This window comes from Lepidochelys olivacea, assembly GCF_965140295.1.
Source record: "Lepidochelys olivacea isolate rLepOli2 genome assembly, chromosome: 8".
In the NCBI taxonomy this organism is placed as follows: Eukaryota; Metazoa; Chordata; order Testudines; family Cheloniidae; genus Lepidochelys; species Lepidochelys olivacea.
The window spans coordinates 20,415,010-20,434,080 of record NC_140418.1 but is presented as its reverse complement, the minus strand read 5'-3'; the positions used below and the strand labels follow the sequence as shown (position 1 = coordinate 20,434,080).

Here is a 19,071-nt window from a genome sequence, read left to right as displayed (position 1 = left end):
TTCAAAACAAATTTCAGTTCAACTGTATTTGCTTTCTGCAAATATTCGAGCACTCGAGCTTTTCTAGCATGAAAACTCCTAAACCATGACTTTTTTTTAGTTCCAATATTCACCAACGCAAATGTTGGTTAGGCAGCATGGTCCCTGGAAATGGACAGGGTACTGGGCTAGGAGTCAGAAAAGCTGGGTTCTATGACTGACTCTGCCACTGATCTGCTGTGGCACTTTGTACAAGTCACTTCATCTCGGTTTCCTATTTACCTGTCTTGTCTGTTTAGAGTGTAAATTCATTGGGGGAAGGTCTGTTTCTTGCTATGTGTTTGTATAGCACCTAGCACAATGAGACACTGATCTTATTTGGACCTCTAGGTGGTAGTGTAATATAAATAAAAATAGTAAAAATCATAATATGTGCTGAACACCACGGAGTAGGTTGAAAATTTGCCAGTCAAATATAAAACTAATCATTTTGCACTGTGTTGTTTGGTTCCGTAAGTCCTCCAATCAGGAAAAAGGAACACTATAATATGACTTGTATAATGTCTATTTAGAGTGGCATCAATTCTGGTTGTATATTCAATTGCAAACTGCAGGTTACTTGCAGAACTATTTGCTCAAGATAGTCACAAATTTAATATGAAAGTGAGAAGTTTATGATCTGCCTAGGCAGTTTCTTAACTGGAAAAATAAGATGAAATTCCTGGAATAAATTATTTGTTTTGACTGACATACATGATGCTATAGTGGCTGTAATCCTGCCTTATTAGAAAGTGAGCTGCAAGGAGCTCAAGCAGTTATTGTCCATACCTCCCAGCAAGTCATTACAGACTCTCTTCAATGCAAGGGTGTAGGAAGTGGGTGTGTTGTGGTGTAGCTAGTGAGGTTTACACAGAGCAAATCTATAAGGGCTACAACCAAGTAGGAGGCAAGAAGGTGGCTAAATCTACTGCTCCCTCATTCATAGTAGGAGGTGACCATAGGCCAGTTACGTGGTGAGGTTGCTCTGAAGTTCATTTAGATCTGGATACCTGTCTCTCTGTGCCTTTGTACATTTTATGACAGCACAGTTGTTACTCAGGCTTTGCTGTGTTTTATAAGACTGGACCCCCTCAGGAATTGCCAGGATTACATCACCCATCACTGACATGTAGCCACGCTGGGAGTGGAATGAGATTCAACAGCACTATGCTTCAGGACATGAAAAATAACTTTACTAGCTGAAATTTTAGGGAGAATGGTAGTTGGCAGAATGTAATTACCTGAGCTGGATTTTGGCCACGACTGACCCAACTCTTGCAATGAATGCAGTGAGATCTTTAACAATCAGGAGCGGCCAGCATCTCCGTTTTACATCTTATCTGTACGCCTCCTGGTGCAAACTGTAGCTTGGCATGGGGCCATTTCCTGTGACAGCTGGTAAGATGCACTTTCCCTTTGCACAGTGGTTAAAGATAATCAACGGCAGGATTATGCACAGGCTGTTGCTAGGTGGCAATGCACCTTAAACAAAGAAATATTACAGGTCATGGATTCCTTCAAATCACATGTAAGCTTGTGAAGTCCATCTTATCCAAAGGCTTAAATTGGATTAGTTATTTTTAAACCTCACAGAAGGAGCATTAAAAATGTGCTTTTAATGCAAGCAGCCATAAACAATTCCTGCCTTAGGGCCTGGGTTTGCTCTTTCGGAATTCTCCCCCTTCCCCACCCCCTGCCCCATAAATAATCCTAGCTGAAGAAGGAAAAAAATAGTTTCCAGGCCTGGCCTCCAGTTCAAGTCACCAGCCTGGCTTTTTCCACATCTCAGCTATAGAGACCATTCAAACTGGGGTTTGCTTGCTTGCTTGCTTTAAATCCTGGGATTTAGCTGCTCTGCTTTGCTCAGGGACCAGCAGATTTCTAAGATTTCATTTACAGCTGCACATTCAGATTGTTGCTGAAATGACTGTAATAAAGCAACTCACATTGGGCTTGCATCTGTATACAAATCCTCAGCAATTGTCACATCTTTAAGCAACGTGTCCCATATTTAAGACACGTGGGTTAATTTAGCAGTCATAAAAATGAAGAACTAAGCAGAATGGACTGGAGACAATGCAGGCAGCTTCCCTACACCCTGTTACCCAGCTCTGCCAATGCACCTCAATCCTGACTGCAGCACCAGTCTTGGGTTCCTCTATACAACTTTGGCAACATAACTAAATGCTAATCTGCATCCATCCTGCAGGTCCATTGAGCTTCATCCAGCAGTTAATTCTGTTGAGCAAAACGTGCCAGGGATGTCAAATTGTGGAATGGTTTTTTGATCTAAGTTACTGAGGACTAGGATAAAACCCAACAAGCCTCATGTACCCATTTGATTGCAGCTAGTCTTTGACCCCAAGGCTCCAGAGGTGAAAGATGAATCTGTGAGCACCAATGCATCTCCATACCTGCTTCTCACCCTTCAAGATGAACAGTTTAAAAACATAACTAAGACTGAGCAGGACTCTTTTATCTATACAGTGGTATCACATGTACCTAATTAGCACAACCCTGGAGCCCTTAGGCAAAACTGCCACTGAAATCAATGGGAGCTTAGTTTAAGGACTCCAGAATCAGGCCCTTTATATAATACAATGATGGAGTCAAGATCTGCTGTTTGGCTTTCTCTACTGCAAAAGAGTAAACAAAGAGCCATCTCCTGGCCCCACTCTGAGAGTGTAAAGGGGCCAGAAAACTGGCTTAAAGAGCCAGCTGAAGAGTCCCTCGCTTGCATAGGGAACCCCCAGGTTGCATACCGCTGTTGCAGTCATGTCTACTTCATCTGCTCCTGCTCCCCCGACATAAAGATGTGTTCAGGGAGTAGGAGGGAGGTGGCTGGAGCAAATGGCCCTAGGGCACCCTTCGAGCTGGTGCAAACTAGAACATCCCTGAGGCTGTTCTAACTTGCTCCAGGGTCAAATTAGCCCTCAGGATTGGGGGAAAGGGCTAGCAGGAAATCACTTCCCTCTCCCTTGCTCAGGTAAGTCGAGTGCAGCTCAGGCATACCTGAGGGTCTAGCCCACAGAATGTATCTATGTTGTTTAAAAGCCCAGCTTCAAAGTGGCTTCTTATCTCTTACCAACATAGCTAGAACTGTGTTTAAAAAATAAAAGTAGGAATCTCAGCAAGACTTATTCAAAACATTTATTAGTGTTCCAGGAAAAATAATAGCAGTGTGAAAAGATACAGAGCTTTACCTAAATCCATATGCAATGTTTACAAGCTTATTCAGCTGTAAATTCTACATGAGATAGAACTAGTATGTTTTTCTCCCAGAGAACTGGAATTTAAGGACAGTTTTTTAATTATTATGTTTCAGAACTTCATTTTTAAAGGTAGGACAGTGTTTTTGTGGGGTGATGGGTTATTTATATATTTTCCAGTAGGCATTTTACTTTTTTCAGTTTCTCTTATGGGTGGTTTTTTTCCAGATGCAAAGCTTAAGAGAAACATCCAGACCTTGTTTTTTAAGCTAAATCTCCTTCGCAAGCAGCAGGTTTGGGAGGACTGGTGATCAAAGTATCATAGGGTCTCTAAGGGGACAGTAGATTTCTTTTAAAATTGATTTTACAAAGAATTAAGGCTATGTAGATGTCTTGATAACATACTCTCAGGTAAACACACCCTACTTATTAGACATGAAAGAAGGTTTAACAATAAATAAATGATTTTTGCTGTCAATAACATTATGGAACTGTATAAAATTATATTTACGTTGCTTTAAACAACAACAAAAACATACTAGTGGCATGAATATATACAACACAGGTCATGACATACATTTAAATTACCATAGCCAGCAGTGTTTGGTTTTTAAATGGAGACACTATAATAAATAGAAATGTTAAATATTTACAATAATAGCATATGTGGAATCAGTAGATGAACACAGAAAATCTTCACACACAGAGGAAAAAATGTTATGCCATATACAAAATCCCCTGCCCCCTTGAAACAATAAAGAAATTAACAAGATGGAGGAATATATACTTTTCCTCATGCAGAATGAATGAATAAAAGTAAATTGTATGTATGCTGAGGTGATATGTTGACTAAGACATTCAAGAGTGTATATATATCGCTATATGTTTGGTTCTCATAGATGAATGAGACCTTTAATGAGAGAGAGAGAGAGAGACCTTAATGGAGTTAGGCAAGAATATTAACTTGATAGCAAGTCCTTTTTGCTGTCATGGTTCGGTTCTCTTTTTGGTTTCAGCTTGTCCTTTACTATGCCTATGCATCATCATGGGGTAGTGGGATGCTCCTGAGGAGGTCACAGTGAGGGAGACCAAAAACTTTCCTATTGCATCACCAGCAGCAAGACACTTTGTTTTGGGATAGGGAGGGTGTCCTTCAAAGCAAACCATTGGAAGTGGTATATGTGCATGGACATTAGCTAGGGAACTACAGTCCCTCTGAGTTGCACCCTCTGTGTGTATGAGCCACGGGCCACCATTGCCATGATTGGATTGGTCATCTTGTCCACATACTGGAAGGAACTTGCCCACTCCTCAAGGGCTCTTGGCTTGATCCTAGATTCCCTGAGGTCAGATGAGAGTTTTGTCAGAGACTTCAATGGGAGTAGGATCGGGGTCTTTTTTGGTCAAGAGGTTGATGGCTGCATAACGGTGTAACTCTTCAGGTTAATGGTTGTTCTTTGCTCCCTCCCAACCAAGGAGATTTACCCACATGTCTTCTATTAAGAGTAATGCCCAAGATTCTGCTAAGGGATATATGCACAAATCTCCCACTGAAGATACTGGGAGCCGCATACACATATCCAGAAGCAGAATTTGACTCGGTGGGAGTTATGGCTAAATCCCCTGTGTTGCTAATCACCTCCACTTCCACCAAGTGACAAAGATGTAGGTCAGTTCCCTGTGCTAGTTCAGTCTGTACCAAACTGCCTTCCCACCACTGGTGATTTGACTCCAGGCCTCCTGAAGCAAAAGGCCAGTGCTCAGATCCTTGGTGTGATACGGTCTTGCAAGAAAGATCATCCTTCCCCAACAGAGGTTACTAAAGTTCCCACCCCTGCCTGCCTTTAGATACGATAACCAATGTTTTAAGAATAACATCCTAGGATACGTAATTGCAGCAGTGCAAATTGAGGGTCACATTTGTATATGGGGATAAGAAAGGATGCACCCTAGCATCTCACCCTAACTTTAAATCACTCAGGAAGATTAAGCTCTCCAAACCCATCTTATCACTCTGCATTCCACTCACTCTGTAGGGTTTGGAGGTCACTACCCAGTATGCTAGTTTATAAAAAAAAAAAAAAAAGTTAACGATCTCTCACTATCCCATAGTCATTTTTGGCACTTTGATAAATCATGACCTGTGGCCAGATTTAGAACACTGAGTCTCTAGAGCCCTGCAAACTCCATAATGCTGCTTCCAAAGACAATAAAAGGGACAGATCTTCAACAGGCCTCCAAAATACTCCCTAAGCCCACAAAGCTTAAGGACACATCAACTGTTTGTGCCTAAGCCCAACATTTTGGGTTGCCCACAGGTGGGGAAAATGCTGCAGAAAATGCTCCTCTGTGAGCACAGCTGCAGGTTCTGAAAGAGGACATGCCTGGGGACTTTGGAGGTCTGTGGAAAATGTGTTCATTTTGATGCTAAGCAGGTCACAAAACTGGCTACTTAGGCCACTGACATTTTTGAGTAACTGGATAAATAAAGTAAAGTTAAGCAGTGGTTAAAATACATACAAGGGGGCATTTAAGTCGGGTACTGTCACCTAGACAGGAACAATGGCTCAGGACTTAAGAGAAAATGACATAGCTCAAAACAGCAATCTCCCCGTGCAATAAACTGGACATTTATTTACTTAGAGTGTCACAACAGCCCACTCTGAACTCTTACATTCACAGCCCTGGGCAGAGAAGATCCCTTTGGGATTCTGCCATCTGCTTGGAGACTGCCCCCTAAGCATAGCGGAGCTGTGACTGGCCAAAATAAAATCTGGCTGAGCCCTCCCCACATCCCTTTCCCCAACCAAAAGACAATCAAATTGAAAACAATATCCACTTGTTCTGTTGTTTTTAAAAGCGGGGGGGAGGGGGGGAGGATTTAAACATTTTGTCTCACCCATTGGTTATGTAAGTGTCAAATTCTCTGGAGACAATCAATAACCCAGAACCACTGCTCTCCTCTACTAATCTATACACTATCACTGAAGTCCACATATCCCACAATGCCCTGTGCTTGACATCACCCCTCTGAATGGTAAAGGTTTTGGAATGTCCATAGCTAAGAAGATGGACTCAATGGAGGAAGTTTTGGTGTAGGGGGAGGGTTGAGTTGGTGCCTCCTTTCACCTTCGGATGTCGGAGAAATCGGACAGTTCTTCTGCCCGCTCAATGATCCCGTGTGCCCCTTTGGGGCTGTAAGCTCCAGCTTTAACCCGGGGGTGCGTGTTCAAGTGAGCCCTGCCACCTCTCTCTCCTTTGGCAGCTCGTGAGCTCTCCCTGTGGTCAGACTCTGGGTGGACTAGTATGTCCCCACGGCTGGTAGAGGCTTTGGTGGCTTCACCTGTCTTCCTCTCAGGACCCAGTGTGGAGTCGCTGTGCACGACTGAGGTGCAGAAGCTCAGGATGGAGCAGAGGCTTCCCCAGTTCTGTTCACACTGGGTCTGGATGCTTCTGGTGATAGCCTTTTTCACTTCGTCCCCGCACGTGAGGAGGATGTTCACCAGGTCGACATATGGCCTGGAAGTAAATCAAACAGCAGAAGGGGAAGTTAAAAGAGAATCATGTCGCAAGATGCAAGTAGGTTACACATCAGCAAGTGGGTGTGAGGTCACTGTGCCTCATTCTCCTCTTGCTTACTCCAGAGCATCTGCATGGGCAGACTGTGTTTGCCAGCTAGTGGCCAGATGCTATAGAAGACTTAAATGCAGTACAGCCGTTCCCTCACCTGGCAGCCATGCTTTATATCCTACATGTTACTACAACTGAGACTTGAGTCCTTTGGCAGCATCTCCACCAAGTGAACAATAATGTCCCCCCACACAGACCTGGAAGTTGCATTAGGCATGGCTGCTACAGAGACATGGCTAGTTGGGTTAAGACAGGCAACAGATGCAGAATGTTGAATTGTCTACCGGATAGAACAAGGGGGTAGGAGTCAGGAGACCCAGGCTGCTGCATGTTTGGAGTCAATAGTGCTAATGTATTTAAGCACAAAAAAGTGGATGATTACATGGTGTCTAATCAGTCAGTTGCATGATTGGGAACAGCTCACCCATTTGAGGAGTCAAGATGAACTTTGTACCCACTCCCTGTTCTCCCTCCTATCCCCCCCCGGAACCCGAGTTGATATGGGCTGGAGGGTTGCGTTGATTTGAGGGGTGATGCTTTTGGCTGCCACAAGCACAAAGATTTATTTTTAAATTGAAAATAAATAACATACATGTAGCAGAGGCAGAACTGTCACCAACTGTCCCAGAGATGGACTGCCTCCAGTCCTGCATTTACTCGGGCTATGTCTACACTACAGCTACACTGCGGTAGCACTTCTGGTGAAGACACTCTATGCCGATGGGAGAGAGCTCTCCCATTGGCTTAATAACTCCTGCCTCTGGGAGAAGCTGTAGCTGTGTTGGCGGGAGAAGCTCTCCCACCAACGTAGCGCTGTCCACAATGTAAGTTATACCTAAGTAATTTGGAGCGTAGGCATAGCCTTAGGCTAATGTTGAAATTGTGATTTCAGAGCAGTTCGAGCCAGAAAACACCCATTATATGACTGAATCCAAACCTTGTCAGGGTAGGATACTGCTTCCTGATACTTCTCTAACAGATATTAAATCAGTCCTACACTTGGCCTCTACACACTTTATTCAATTCTACAAATTACTGTCACATGGGAGCCCATATGGGACTCAGCCTTTACTCCTGGGGACTGTAGGAGAGCAAAAGCTGGGACTGAAAACAGAATCTTCGGCTCTCTAGAATAGATGGGATGTGGGGGGCTGAAAAAGGGGGGCTCCTAACTGACCTAGTGGCGATTTATCAGAGCATCACCCTGCTTATGTTTTCAGGGATGGAAGGGGCAAGGTCTCTGGACCCTCTTCAGGGCTGGCAGCAGCAAGGAAATATCCTACAAGGAAAAAGAATAATGAAATTTCTATGTATACACCTGAGCCTCCAAGGGTGAGGAGATAATGTGAGTTTCACCACCAAAAGTCACCGAAGTTAGATGGAGAAAGCAATTAGGTCCCATCTCACCCTAGCCAGACCTGATTGTTCCCCACAGTATATTTTTTAGCGGTTTGTCCTCTTTATTTAGCTGTCCATAGCAGCTAATAACTCAGAGGGAAGCCTCCTGGACACGCCATTCACATAAAAAGGAAATATGCAAACTTGCCCTGAGCTAAGGAGATGTTTTTAGTATCATTAGATACTACAGTCGTGAGCACAGTATAAATACCTAGATAGTGTTTTCTCCAAAACCCTGTCAGCACATCTGCCGCAGACCTAATGCTCTGTGACTATGCATGTTTCATTGCGGTCATCCTTCAGTCTCCTTCCTTCCATCTCCCTCTTAGTCGTCAGCTGAGATAAGGGACCTTAAAAATTAGCCAATTCCCTTCCCATGTGGCCCATCAAGTTCCTAAAATATGTAGCTGATTACAAAAAATTGACTTGCAAAGTCATGCCATTTAATTGTAACACTAGTAGTTACTCATATTATTGTACATAACAGTAACCAAATCTAACGCATCAGGGCATAAACCAATCACCTGCCTAGGTCAGGGAAGAATTTCCCCACCCACATGAATAGCATTGTGCAACAGGCTAGGGGTTTCTCTGGGTTTTATCACTTTCATTTGCCTTCATCTGAAGCTTCAAGTTTCTGACTCTGCTGGAAGCGGGATCAATAGACCACTGATTTAATTCTATGTAGTTAGGAGACCTGAAGTCCACCTTGAAAGCATAGTTTGTTACCATTTTGAGTTGTCTTATCCAGACTTATTTGGTTCCATTTCTTTGCTAACGGGATCACTAAGGATCTAAACTGTGTATCTTCACCCCCACCCAACTGAGGCAGATGGCAAGAAGATTGCCACTCTACGACAAGTGACTCAAAGCCTTTGGGTTAGCCTGAGAGCACAGGCAGAATACTGATCACACTTGGCACCCATCCGCTAACTGGGAAAACTACAGACTGACTATTTTTAATTTGAGTCACATCCTGTGGTGTTGCATTCACATGACACAACATGGCCAGTGAATAGATGATGCCCAGCTTACTTAGCAAAGTGTCAGGGAGGGCAAGTAGAACACTTGTAGGAGCACGCTGGTAAGGCAGTATCACCAAAAGATGCCAACAGAGCAGACAACAGTTCAGCTGTTAGCAGGCAGGCTGGGAGAGCCCAGAAGGGCAACACAGTTAAAAGTCTCTAGTCAAAGGAACCACCTGAATTACAACTTTAGCATCCTCAAGGGTCCCAATTCAGCCTTAGTGTAAGCAGTGGCAGCTCCATTGATTTCAGTGGTGTGCCCAGCCCACTTACACCAGGGTTGAATCTGGCACATGGAGTGGTGCTGATGTCGTCTTCGATGGAGACCAGTTGTACATAGTGCTGGGTGCCAGATGAGCCCTGTACCTGAAGCTATACACTTGAAACAGGCAAAATAGACAGGTAGGGATGAGGAGAGCTAGCAAACCAGGACAGTAGAGTGGATGAAAGTTCCAAGATTTTACTCTGTTGTTAAATTGAATGTCTGGGGATGCAACTTCATTGAAGGAGGGAGTTTAAGGAATAAAGAATCCATCTTTGGATTCTTGACTAGGGTGGTGGTGGTGGGATTTTTTTAGTTATTTGGAACGCAACAGGTCCCGGAAGTGCAACTGTTCTGACCATTTTCACCATTGTAATAAAAAAAATAGATCCAAACCTCCATTCCCCCAACCTTCTCCCCAAGAGGTGCCCTTACTGTCCACAAGATGCTATTTAGCTTACACATGAAGAGAAAATGGTGAAAATAATATGGCAAAAGACTGCTCATTTTGGAATAGTACAGGAGGAGGTCGTGAGAATGAGCGTCAATAATGTTTCCTGGTCTAAAGTTTTGTCTTTATCTGAAACAGGAATTGTGAAGGGACAGGACATGGTCTTTAATATGCCTGTCAAATGAGCCAGTGAGAATTTTACTGATTACTCAAGGCTCTAAATGAGCTTTGCTGACCTAGCCGGAGGTGTACCCAAAAACTGAGGCCACTTTTGAGAATTCTGGCCTTACCCACTGTGTAAAGTGGGGAACATTGATTCACCTTGGCAAAGCACTCTGGTCTTACAGCACTTTTCATCTATGGAGCTAAAAAGTTTTACTTGTAGACAAGTATCCGCCAATTTACAGCCTGTTAATGCAGCTCCTGAAATGCCAGTGCTGGTGGACAATGTGATGCACTGCTTGCCCTCACTGTCCCCGAAGAAGCCTGGCATGCTGGTGCCTCCACAGCACTCTCATTCCCTACCACCATGGGGATAGAGACCAGAAATGGCAATGCAAAAACGACAGCGAGGACACCAGCCATGCTGTTGATCCTAGCTCCAGGAAGGTCCATGTCCATGGAAGGAATGTTGCTTTCAGTGGGCTGGGTTTACTTTGTTAAACTGTAATTAATGATGGAGTAAATTAGTGTCACAGCTCCACTCTCCTTAAGCGTAACCTGGAGTTTAAGGGTGGGATTTTTATCAGAACCTAAAGGAATTAGGCTGGGATTTTAAGAGTGCAACACTAACATACACTTTGAAAGTTGAACTGGTCATTTCATCGCTCTGTGCCTCAATTTCCCCACCTGTAAAATGGGAATAATGATACTGACCTCCTTGGTAAAGCACTTGGGGATCTTCTGATGAAAAGTGCTATAGACCAGCTGGGTGTTATCATCTGTCGTTGTCTATGGGTTTGGAGGGTTTGGTTATTCGATAGGGAATAAGAAATCATCGGGGTATGGTATGAAGATAGCCAGTGATAATTTTTCTGCCAGCCTGTGGCTGAGCGTCCCTGTTTCTGGGTGCAATTTCCACCTGCGGAAAAGTATTCTCTCATTTTTGCACCAGCAAATTAAAGGTGGGCACAAACCACAGTAGTCTGTGTCTGATTTGTTCCTGCAATTTAGTAGTTTAGATGTGTTATTACTAAGACTTATCCCAGCTATTCATTGCAGGTGTAAACTGTACTCTCAAAAGAGGGGAACTACTGAAAATCTAGACTCTGATGTTCCATTTTGTATGCATTTATGTGCTTAGACATTTCCTTGGCAAGCATATGGGGTGATGTGAATAGGAGTATGGGAGCTTTTCTTCATGAAGGTCTAGTCAGTTTCTCTGACTAACAGCAACAACAAGATACTTTAGGGATATGAATACTTGGGAATTTCATAAAGCAAATCAGAAATGGACTGCAATTAATCTTCATGCAAGATTATGTTGTTTGGATGAGGGGAGAGTATGACATCTGTCATTTCAGTAACAGCTGCAGATACCTGGGGACAATCTATTTATTTATAAAATAGAACTGTGGCATCAAACTATTATTACCTAGTGTAAATACCATCTTGACCACTTCACTTATGTTTTCCCTCTTTCTTCGGTCAGTTAGTTTTCTCTTTTAGAATACAAGATCTTTGGGGCACGAACTGAGCCTTCTTTTTTTTTGGAAAGTGCTTGGCACATTGTGGGTACTTCTGGAAACAAATAATGTCATAACTAAAAAAATCGATCCAACTTCAACACATTTGTTTCCCTCCCATGGTCATGTCTGTGTAAGATAATACTCATCACTTTTGTAAAATATCAACTAGTCTTTGCAGCACCTCTACGAAAAAAGAGTTATCCCCATTTGACAGATGGGAAACTGAGGCAGAATAGTTAAGTGACTTGCTCAAGGACACAATTAGATGGGATGGAACTCAGGATTTCCTGTCTCCTGGGGGAATGAATAAACAACCCAATAGATGACATATATTTTTAGGTGAAATTCTTCCCTCACCCTCACTACAATACTAGGCTCCTTGCACACTCATACTTACTCGTGTTGCAGCAGGTCTTTGAAGTGAATCATATCCACAATGACTTGGACATTCTCCTTGGCGGCAGAGCAGAGGTCGTGTTTCAGGTAGCACTCCCGCTGTAACTGGAACACCATGTCTTTAATGGCAGGGCACTTGCGACTGATGCAGCTGAATTTGTGTCTCAGGGCGTGAGCCTTACACTTCAGAGCATCTTTAATGAAGGATTTTCCCTGAGAAGATAAGAAACGGAGTAGTTCTGTATTTGCGTCCGTTAAGCACATCAGGTGATATTATGCTCAACTAGCCACTCCTCCACATGACAGTGTCAAGGGTTATTAGACTGCTAAGGCTATTTGTTAATGTCTCCCCCGTTTTATTTCTTTGCTCCTAAAGGCCATGTCAGGTTGTCCTGACCTGCCATTCTAGAAAGGCTGGATGCTGTTCCTAGGCTGGTTGTGTCTGGTTTTCTCCATGGTTTCTCCATGGTTATGTGATGCTTTCATTGCCTCCTCTCAGCACTGAGTGCCCTGCCTCTACCACAACCCCTGTCCTTGTTGGTCTAGGAGAGAAAGAAGAGGGTTCATTTCTAAACAACAGAGAGCCCAACTTAATGGACTAAATTCATTCCTGGTCTGTCACCATGGACTACATTGGGCTTACATCACTGATGAGAGTGACCGAATGTGTTTTGAGTCTCCAGGACCACAAAGGGGATATTTACAGTCAGTCATACCAAAACTACCTTTCCTTATCAGTTTGCAAAGTTCACATAGCTCTTATAGAAGCACTCCCTGTCCCCTTAAGGAAACCACTGGCTTCAGTGTTTCCTGTTTCCCTCTCCCTATCCTCACAACAAAAGAGTCCCCAAATCAGTGCTACCAGCCCACTCTCATAAGCCACCCACGATAACATCTCAATGTTTTTGTCTGCTGGAGGGAAGACATTTCAATCTGAAGGCTTCACAAGCAAATATATATGTATTAAAGACAATAAAGGCTATTTAGGCAACGTCCCTAATCATCTTCCATGCTCTCCTCATATTGCTTTACAGAGGAATATTCAAGGCATGCCCATCCCCCATCACTATCCTTTCCTCTTTCCACCATTAGATATTATTGCCAGTCCTACTGTATATGTATGTCACAATTCTCTTGGCAACTATGCTCAGCTTTTCTTCTCTTGTTGAGTGACAGCTGGATGGTAGCAATCCTGTGTTGCCCCATTTTTTATTAGCCTCAGGTTATCCTAGCTGATGGGTGATCAATGGGCCAATTTTTGCTCTCACTGATTCCAGATTTACACCTGTGTAACTCTACTGAGATCAATTGTTACACCAGATTCACACAAATCTGAGAGCAAGACACATGTGCTCCCCACTGATCGAAGTACTGTGTCAAACATCACCGCCGTCCATTCCAAGTGCCAGGTGCACTTCTTTGACCTTGCATTCAGCAACAAATACAGATAACACAGTAGACTTTAACTAAGTACTGTACAGACAGAAGAAATAATGTTTTTTTAAAAAAAAACCAGTCTCACATTTTTGCCATTGGAGAAAAAAAGGGGGATAAGGAAAAGAGAGAATCACATGTGACAAACGGTAGTCATGTCAGATAGGATTCTGGAACTTGTGGTGATAAGGCCAGTAAAAGAAACTGAAGAGAAGAGATTAAAGTCAATGGGAATTACACATGTATATTTTAGAGGACAGTTTGTTCCCATGGATCCCAGTGTTTTTGCATTGCAGTAGAAACAATCTGAATGTAAAATAGCCCCTGTTCTCTTTAAAGATATGAACATGTCCAACGGAGCAATTATTTGCTGGCTTTTATGCAATAATTTCATATATGTGTTCGGTTTTCCCATGGTTTTACTTCCATAAATTTTTTGCTTGTGGATAATATATAATGTATAAAATAAAATAATCTCTAATTATCATTCTCTGGCAGCTGCCTGGAAACTAAGGCTTAGATTTTCAAAGATGCCCAGAGGATCTGGATACACAGTTCCCATCAATTTTAATGGACATCCAGATCCTTTATGTATCTTTGCAAATCTCAGCCTAAAATCTCCAGCACAGGGGACTTTGTTTTCTGCTAGGTCTGGTCCCATGGCCCAACTAAATAGAACAGCTGGATCTGCAAGACAGTTCTGCTTTCTACTATGCTGTGTAAAGTGCCATTAGCCTACAGCTGGGTGACATCAGTAAAGTTATGCTGTAAACTGCACGCGTCAAGCCAAATGCTGCTGGCCCGTCGTAATGTTCTCTTCTCTCCACACTGAAATGGGAGAGTAGGTTTACGAGACATAATAACAGGATGCTTCAATGATGCCTAAATTGTCTGGGGAGAAAATGAAGGAGACAAACTTAATACCGCATACTGCCTAAAGAATGTATTTTATTGTCAGTGTTTGAGCCAAAGGACTATTTGAATACAGCAGCTTTTGGAGATGCCTGTGCTAGTTGTGTGTAGTTCTTGAAAATAATTTAACAAGCTCACATTGGATAAAATTTTCAGACATGCCTAAGTGACTTGAAAATGGGACTTAGGCTCCTAAGTCACTTAGATGGTTTGGAAAAGTGTATCCATCAACCCGCTTGAATTAATTTGATCAGATTTGCATAGGGAATGCTTAAGTGTGATTCTTCAGTTGAGATATAGAGATATTTTTATCATCATATATGCATATGTCACTTAAGCAATAAAATGATACATACACAATACTGACTGTGTCTCGAAGAATTTACAGTATTTCAGCCTATTGGCAGAATGCCCATTTGTGTCAATAGGATCAATCCTACAGTCCTTAATGAATGCAGCATGAGTTTTGTCTGAGTGAGGACTGCAGGATCCATTCATGGCATCATCACCATTCCATTTTTGTTATCACAGGCCCACTAGGAAAAAATTCTTAGGTGGAGGTACAGTTTGGTAGGAAACAGAATGTCTGTAGCATAAGACAACTTAAACATAATGCATATGTTATTCTGTTCTTGGGGCTTGATACAGCACCATTCAAGTCAATGGAAGTTTTTCCATTGAATTGAATGGGAGCAGAAAGAATCAAGCCCTTGGTTGTACGCATCCAATTCTCAATAAAGGAAATGGGAGTTGGGCATGTGGAAGAGCAGATCTGGTCCTTAATTAAAGACTTATTTTAAAGATGTATTTAAAAAAAATCATTAAATTAAATATAGCACCTTCTAAACATATACTTCTGGGCATTTCACCCTTTTTTTTGGGTTACCTGGGCATCAAATTTTCCAGCGTTGTGTAGGAAAGTCATGCAGATCTCATGTAAGCCTCGGATCTCACAAGAGTTGTTTTCAAAGCATTCAAACACTCCACATCCCACATCGCCAGCATTAACCAGGCAGTGCTGGATTTCAGCTAAAATGACCATTGATTATGGTTAATTTGTACAAATATTCATAGATGGGGGGGGAGAAGAGTTATTTTGCTAAGATCATCAGTTCAAAAGAAAAAGCACATGAGACAACAGTTCCTGTACTCACCGCATATCCACTTTTTGCAGAAATTAGGCCAACATTTTTATGCATTTTGTTATGAATATGAGATCCAAAAAGTAAATGCCAAATTCACTCCACTTACATCGTAGCCATAGTCACTTGAAAATATCTAATGTTGTTTCATTCTTTCAGAGCATATGATGGGCTAGATCTACAATTCCTACTCTCGCAAAGTCCCTCCTTAACTTAAATGGGAATTTTGCCTGAGTGAGAACTACAGGATCAGCCTAGAATTTGTTTTGTCTAGTACTCTGAACTAGTGTCTGGTGATTATCACACCACTATTTTCTGATCCTTGGGGGCCCCAATCCTGCTGTCTTTGAAGTCAATGTCAAAACTCCCACTAATTTTCAATGGGGGACAGAGCCCCTTGTTGCATGAGCCCTTTCCCCGCCACCCTCAATACTATCCAAAAATTCAGATTATTTGAATGCAACAGTCAAATAGAACTTTCAGCCACATGCATAGTGAATCTGTTATTTTTTCCTTCTAAACTTTATACAATATTGAAGCAAGTAATATTGCTTCAGACATTGGACGGACACCTTCAAATAAAAATCTTAACAAGGCAGCTCCTTGCCCATCCTTAAAAAAATGTTGCCAAAAGGAAGGTGGTTGGTGAGAAGCTTAAGGATAAAGTCAAATAGGGGCAGCTTTTAGAGTAGAACTGAGGATGCTAAGAATTTGTTGTACTCATTTACGAGTGGCACCTTTAATTAAAGCTCACTTTTGGGATGTAGCCCTCTCTAAACCACAGCATGCTTTTAAAACATCTGCAGCCTTCCCCCTTGACATGTTGCCATCTGAAATCCCTCACAGCAACTTTCCTTTTAATTTTAATCCACTTAGGACAAAAAGGAGATAAAACTGTTGATGTAAAGTGCTGAGTGAGGAGACAATGTAATGTCTCTTAATAGATCACAAAAAGAAAATTAATATGTGCAAACACCCTGTAATAACGACACAGACAATGTCTTCAGAGTTTGTGTTCAGGTAGAAAGAAAGGCTATGAGATGCGGAGAGGGAGCGAAAAGACGGGGGAGGGCAGGAAAAGCCACATGGGGCTTTGCAGTTACAAAACCCAGGGGAGCTGGAAATCAGTTAATCAGTGTGACCGGCATTCTGTTATTCCCATGTGGAAAGCTGCAGATGCAGAGGCACACAAAACGAAAAGGGGTCTCTTTGTCAAGCGTTGTGTAACTGCATCTTGGGTTTTTTTGGGTCTGGAAGCCCAGCTGTAGTGCTTCTGTTGGCATTTGGATGCAGACGGTTCTCGGATCACATGTCCTGGCTTCCAGTTTGCTGAGAATTGCACAGAGCCGTGATTCACATGTGGCAGTCCCTAATGGGCATTCGTGCATTCCGGCTCGTGTGTGTGTTTAAACAAGGCTTGCAGCATTGAGACAGTTAAAAAAAAAAAAAAAAAAAAAGTAAGAGAGAACGAGAAAAGTGTACAGCTTCTTCGCGCTCTTTCCATGCTTGGGAAAAGATCCAATAGAGTGCACGCCTCGGTTCTTTCTACTAGGCAGACAATACACTAGGAGGGATGAGAAGAGAAACCCCATGGCCAATTGCATCATTACTTGGTTCTCTGCGCAAGAGAAGCAGGCAGCAGCTCTAGTAATTTTCAGTCACGTTCCCCCCCCCCCTCCACGTTTTAACTGTGTACTTAGCATAGAGAAACCTTCTTTCAGACAAAATCTAAACCTCTGCTCAAACAGCATCTCCTGGATTAGAAATCGCCTGCGTCTGACCTGCTGGAGTTTCTTGTTTGCCTACAGAATGACTGGATTATTTACAATTAAAGGACTGAACTGGACTGACTTGCAACGTGCAAGGACGGCCATGGCACTTTCCTGGTTCGGTGCCACAAGTAACTATAGTCTTAAACAAAAATCGCGTCTTCACCATTTATGATCACGTGGAATAACTTTCCAGTTGCCGCTAAATTGATATCTATAAGGATTTCATCATTGTTTAGCAGAGATTAAATGCAGCGGGCTCCTTGTCTCTGCGATTCAAAGGACAGCACGTGCTTGGCTAGCTGGCGCTTTAAAGGTAATTAGGAGTGAACACTTATTTCCTCCTGATTTATGTTTGACAGTCACACGCAAAAAAATAAATGTCATTATGCACGTCTAGTTATCCACTACTCTGTAAATACAACAGAAAGACACGTCCATTTCACTACAACTACTTCCTTATTGAACAATATGTAACATGCAGTTTGTTTGCATTTGAGTTTAATTAGACCTGCCTCTTCAAGCATTCCCCCCACTTTTTAGATCACATACCTGTATTTTGCAAAGACAGCCGCCCTTTTTGTTGAGGGGCTCTCTCTTGGGGACCTTCCGGCGGATTGGTGGCTTCTGTGCCCAAAACTGGATCAAAGCTTGCAAATACCAACGCCAGGGTCACTAATTTACTTAACAGCTCTGCACACATGGTCCTGGTTGCAACCCCACACTGGAGACCTTGGTGGGTTTCCCACCTCTGTTTCTTTTCAAAGGGTGTATAAATGGAGGCTACTGCTCTTCTTGTCATCTGCTGGCTGGATAGCATGTGATCAGGGCTGGTGCAAGTCCTGAAAGTGGCCAGAAAGGGAAAGGATGGTGCCTCAAATATCCCTGGAAGCTCTGGTGTCACTTGAATGAAGGAGTCGAGCAGGTGTTGTCCACCAGCCCGACCAATAGGAGCCCTGTCCCCCTGTGACAACACGCGTAGTGGGCGGCGCTCGTTCTAAACTACTACACGTCGCGGAACAAAATGTGAGGAAACTTGCATCAGCAGGTTGCAAACTGCACAATAATGATCCTGAGCAACCAGGAGCATGTAAACGCAGGAACAGACTGCGGTTAGAATCTTGCTTCTCGGAAGGAACAGCTCAGCCATTGCAGGTTATGAAGCAACACCAGGAGACGGAGAAAAGAGGGGATTCTGGGGTCCAGTACGTCCCCCTCATATCTATTCTTTCCTTTTGTAAAAAGCACGTTGCTTGACAAGGGATCTGGAGGAGAGTGTACACCTTGTAATGATTATTAGAATTTGGGGGGAGCCAGCCAGGAAGAGGGGGCAGGGGGTTTCCACGTGGGACGCTGGAATGGGGATACATCAAATGACAAAACTCTCCCCTCCCCCGCTCCTTCCTTAAAGCTTGACTCCCTGCACGGGTGTAGCTCCCGTAGCGGTGCACTGCAGACCTTAGTTTGACCGCTGGGTGAGACGGGCAGGGAGCCCAGCTCGGGAGGATTCCTAGTGCCCAGGGGTGGGTGCTGGGGGGTGGAATGCAAACAAATCTGGATGTGTGTAATCTTCCCATGTGTTGCTTTGTAAAAAGGAGAAGGAAGCCCCAGCGATCCTCTAGTCACTGGAAGGAGCTGATCACCCGCACAGCTTCTGGGCTGGGAACAAGAATGCAGCTTTAATCTACTTCAAACACACGTTGCCACCTTTCCAAATCTACCCACCACCACCATGCT

The 19,071-nt window shown here is 43.1% G+C and overlaps 1 protein-coding gene across 1 annotated transcript; it reads right to left on the bottom strand.

The window, feature by feature from the left end:
- Nucleotides 1–3,826: 3,826 nt before the first annotated feature.
- STC2 (stanniocalcin 2) lies at nucleotides 3,827–18,238 on the bottom strand. The gene is made up of 4 exons (XM_084637740.1): nucleotides 17,887–18,238; nucleotides 15,310–15,452; nucleotides 12,079–12,290; nucleotides 3,827–6,746 (listed from the first exon to the last, which is right to left on the bottom strand). The coding sequence occupies exons 1-4, from the start codon at nucleotides 18,152–18,154 to the stop codon at nucleotides 6,353–6,355; spliced, it is 1,017 nt and encodes a 338-aa protein (XP_084493866.1). The 5' UTR covers nucleotides 18,155–18,238; the 3' UTR covers nucleotides 3,827–6,352.
- Nucleotides 18,239–19,071: the final 833 nt, after the last annotated feature.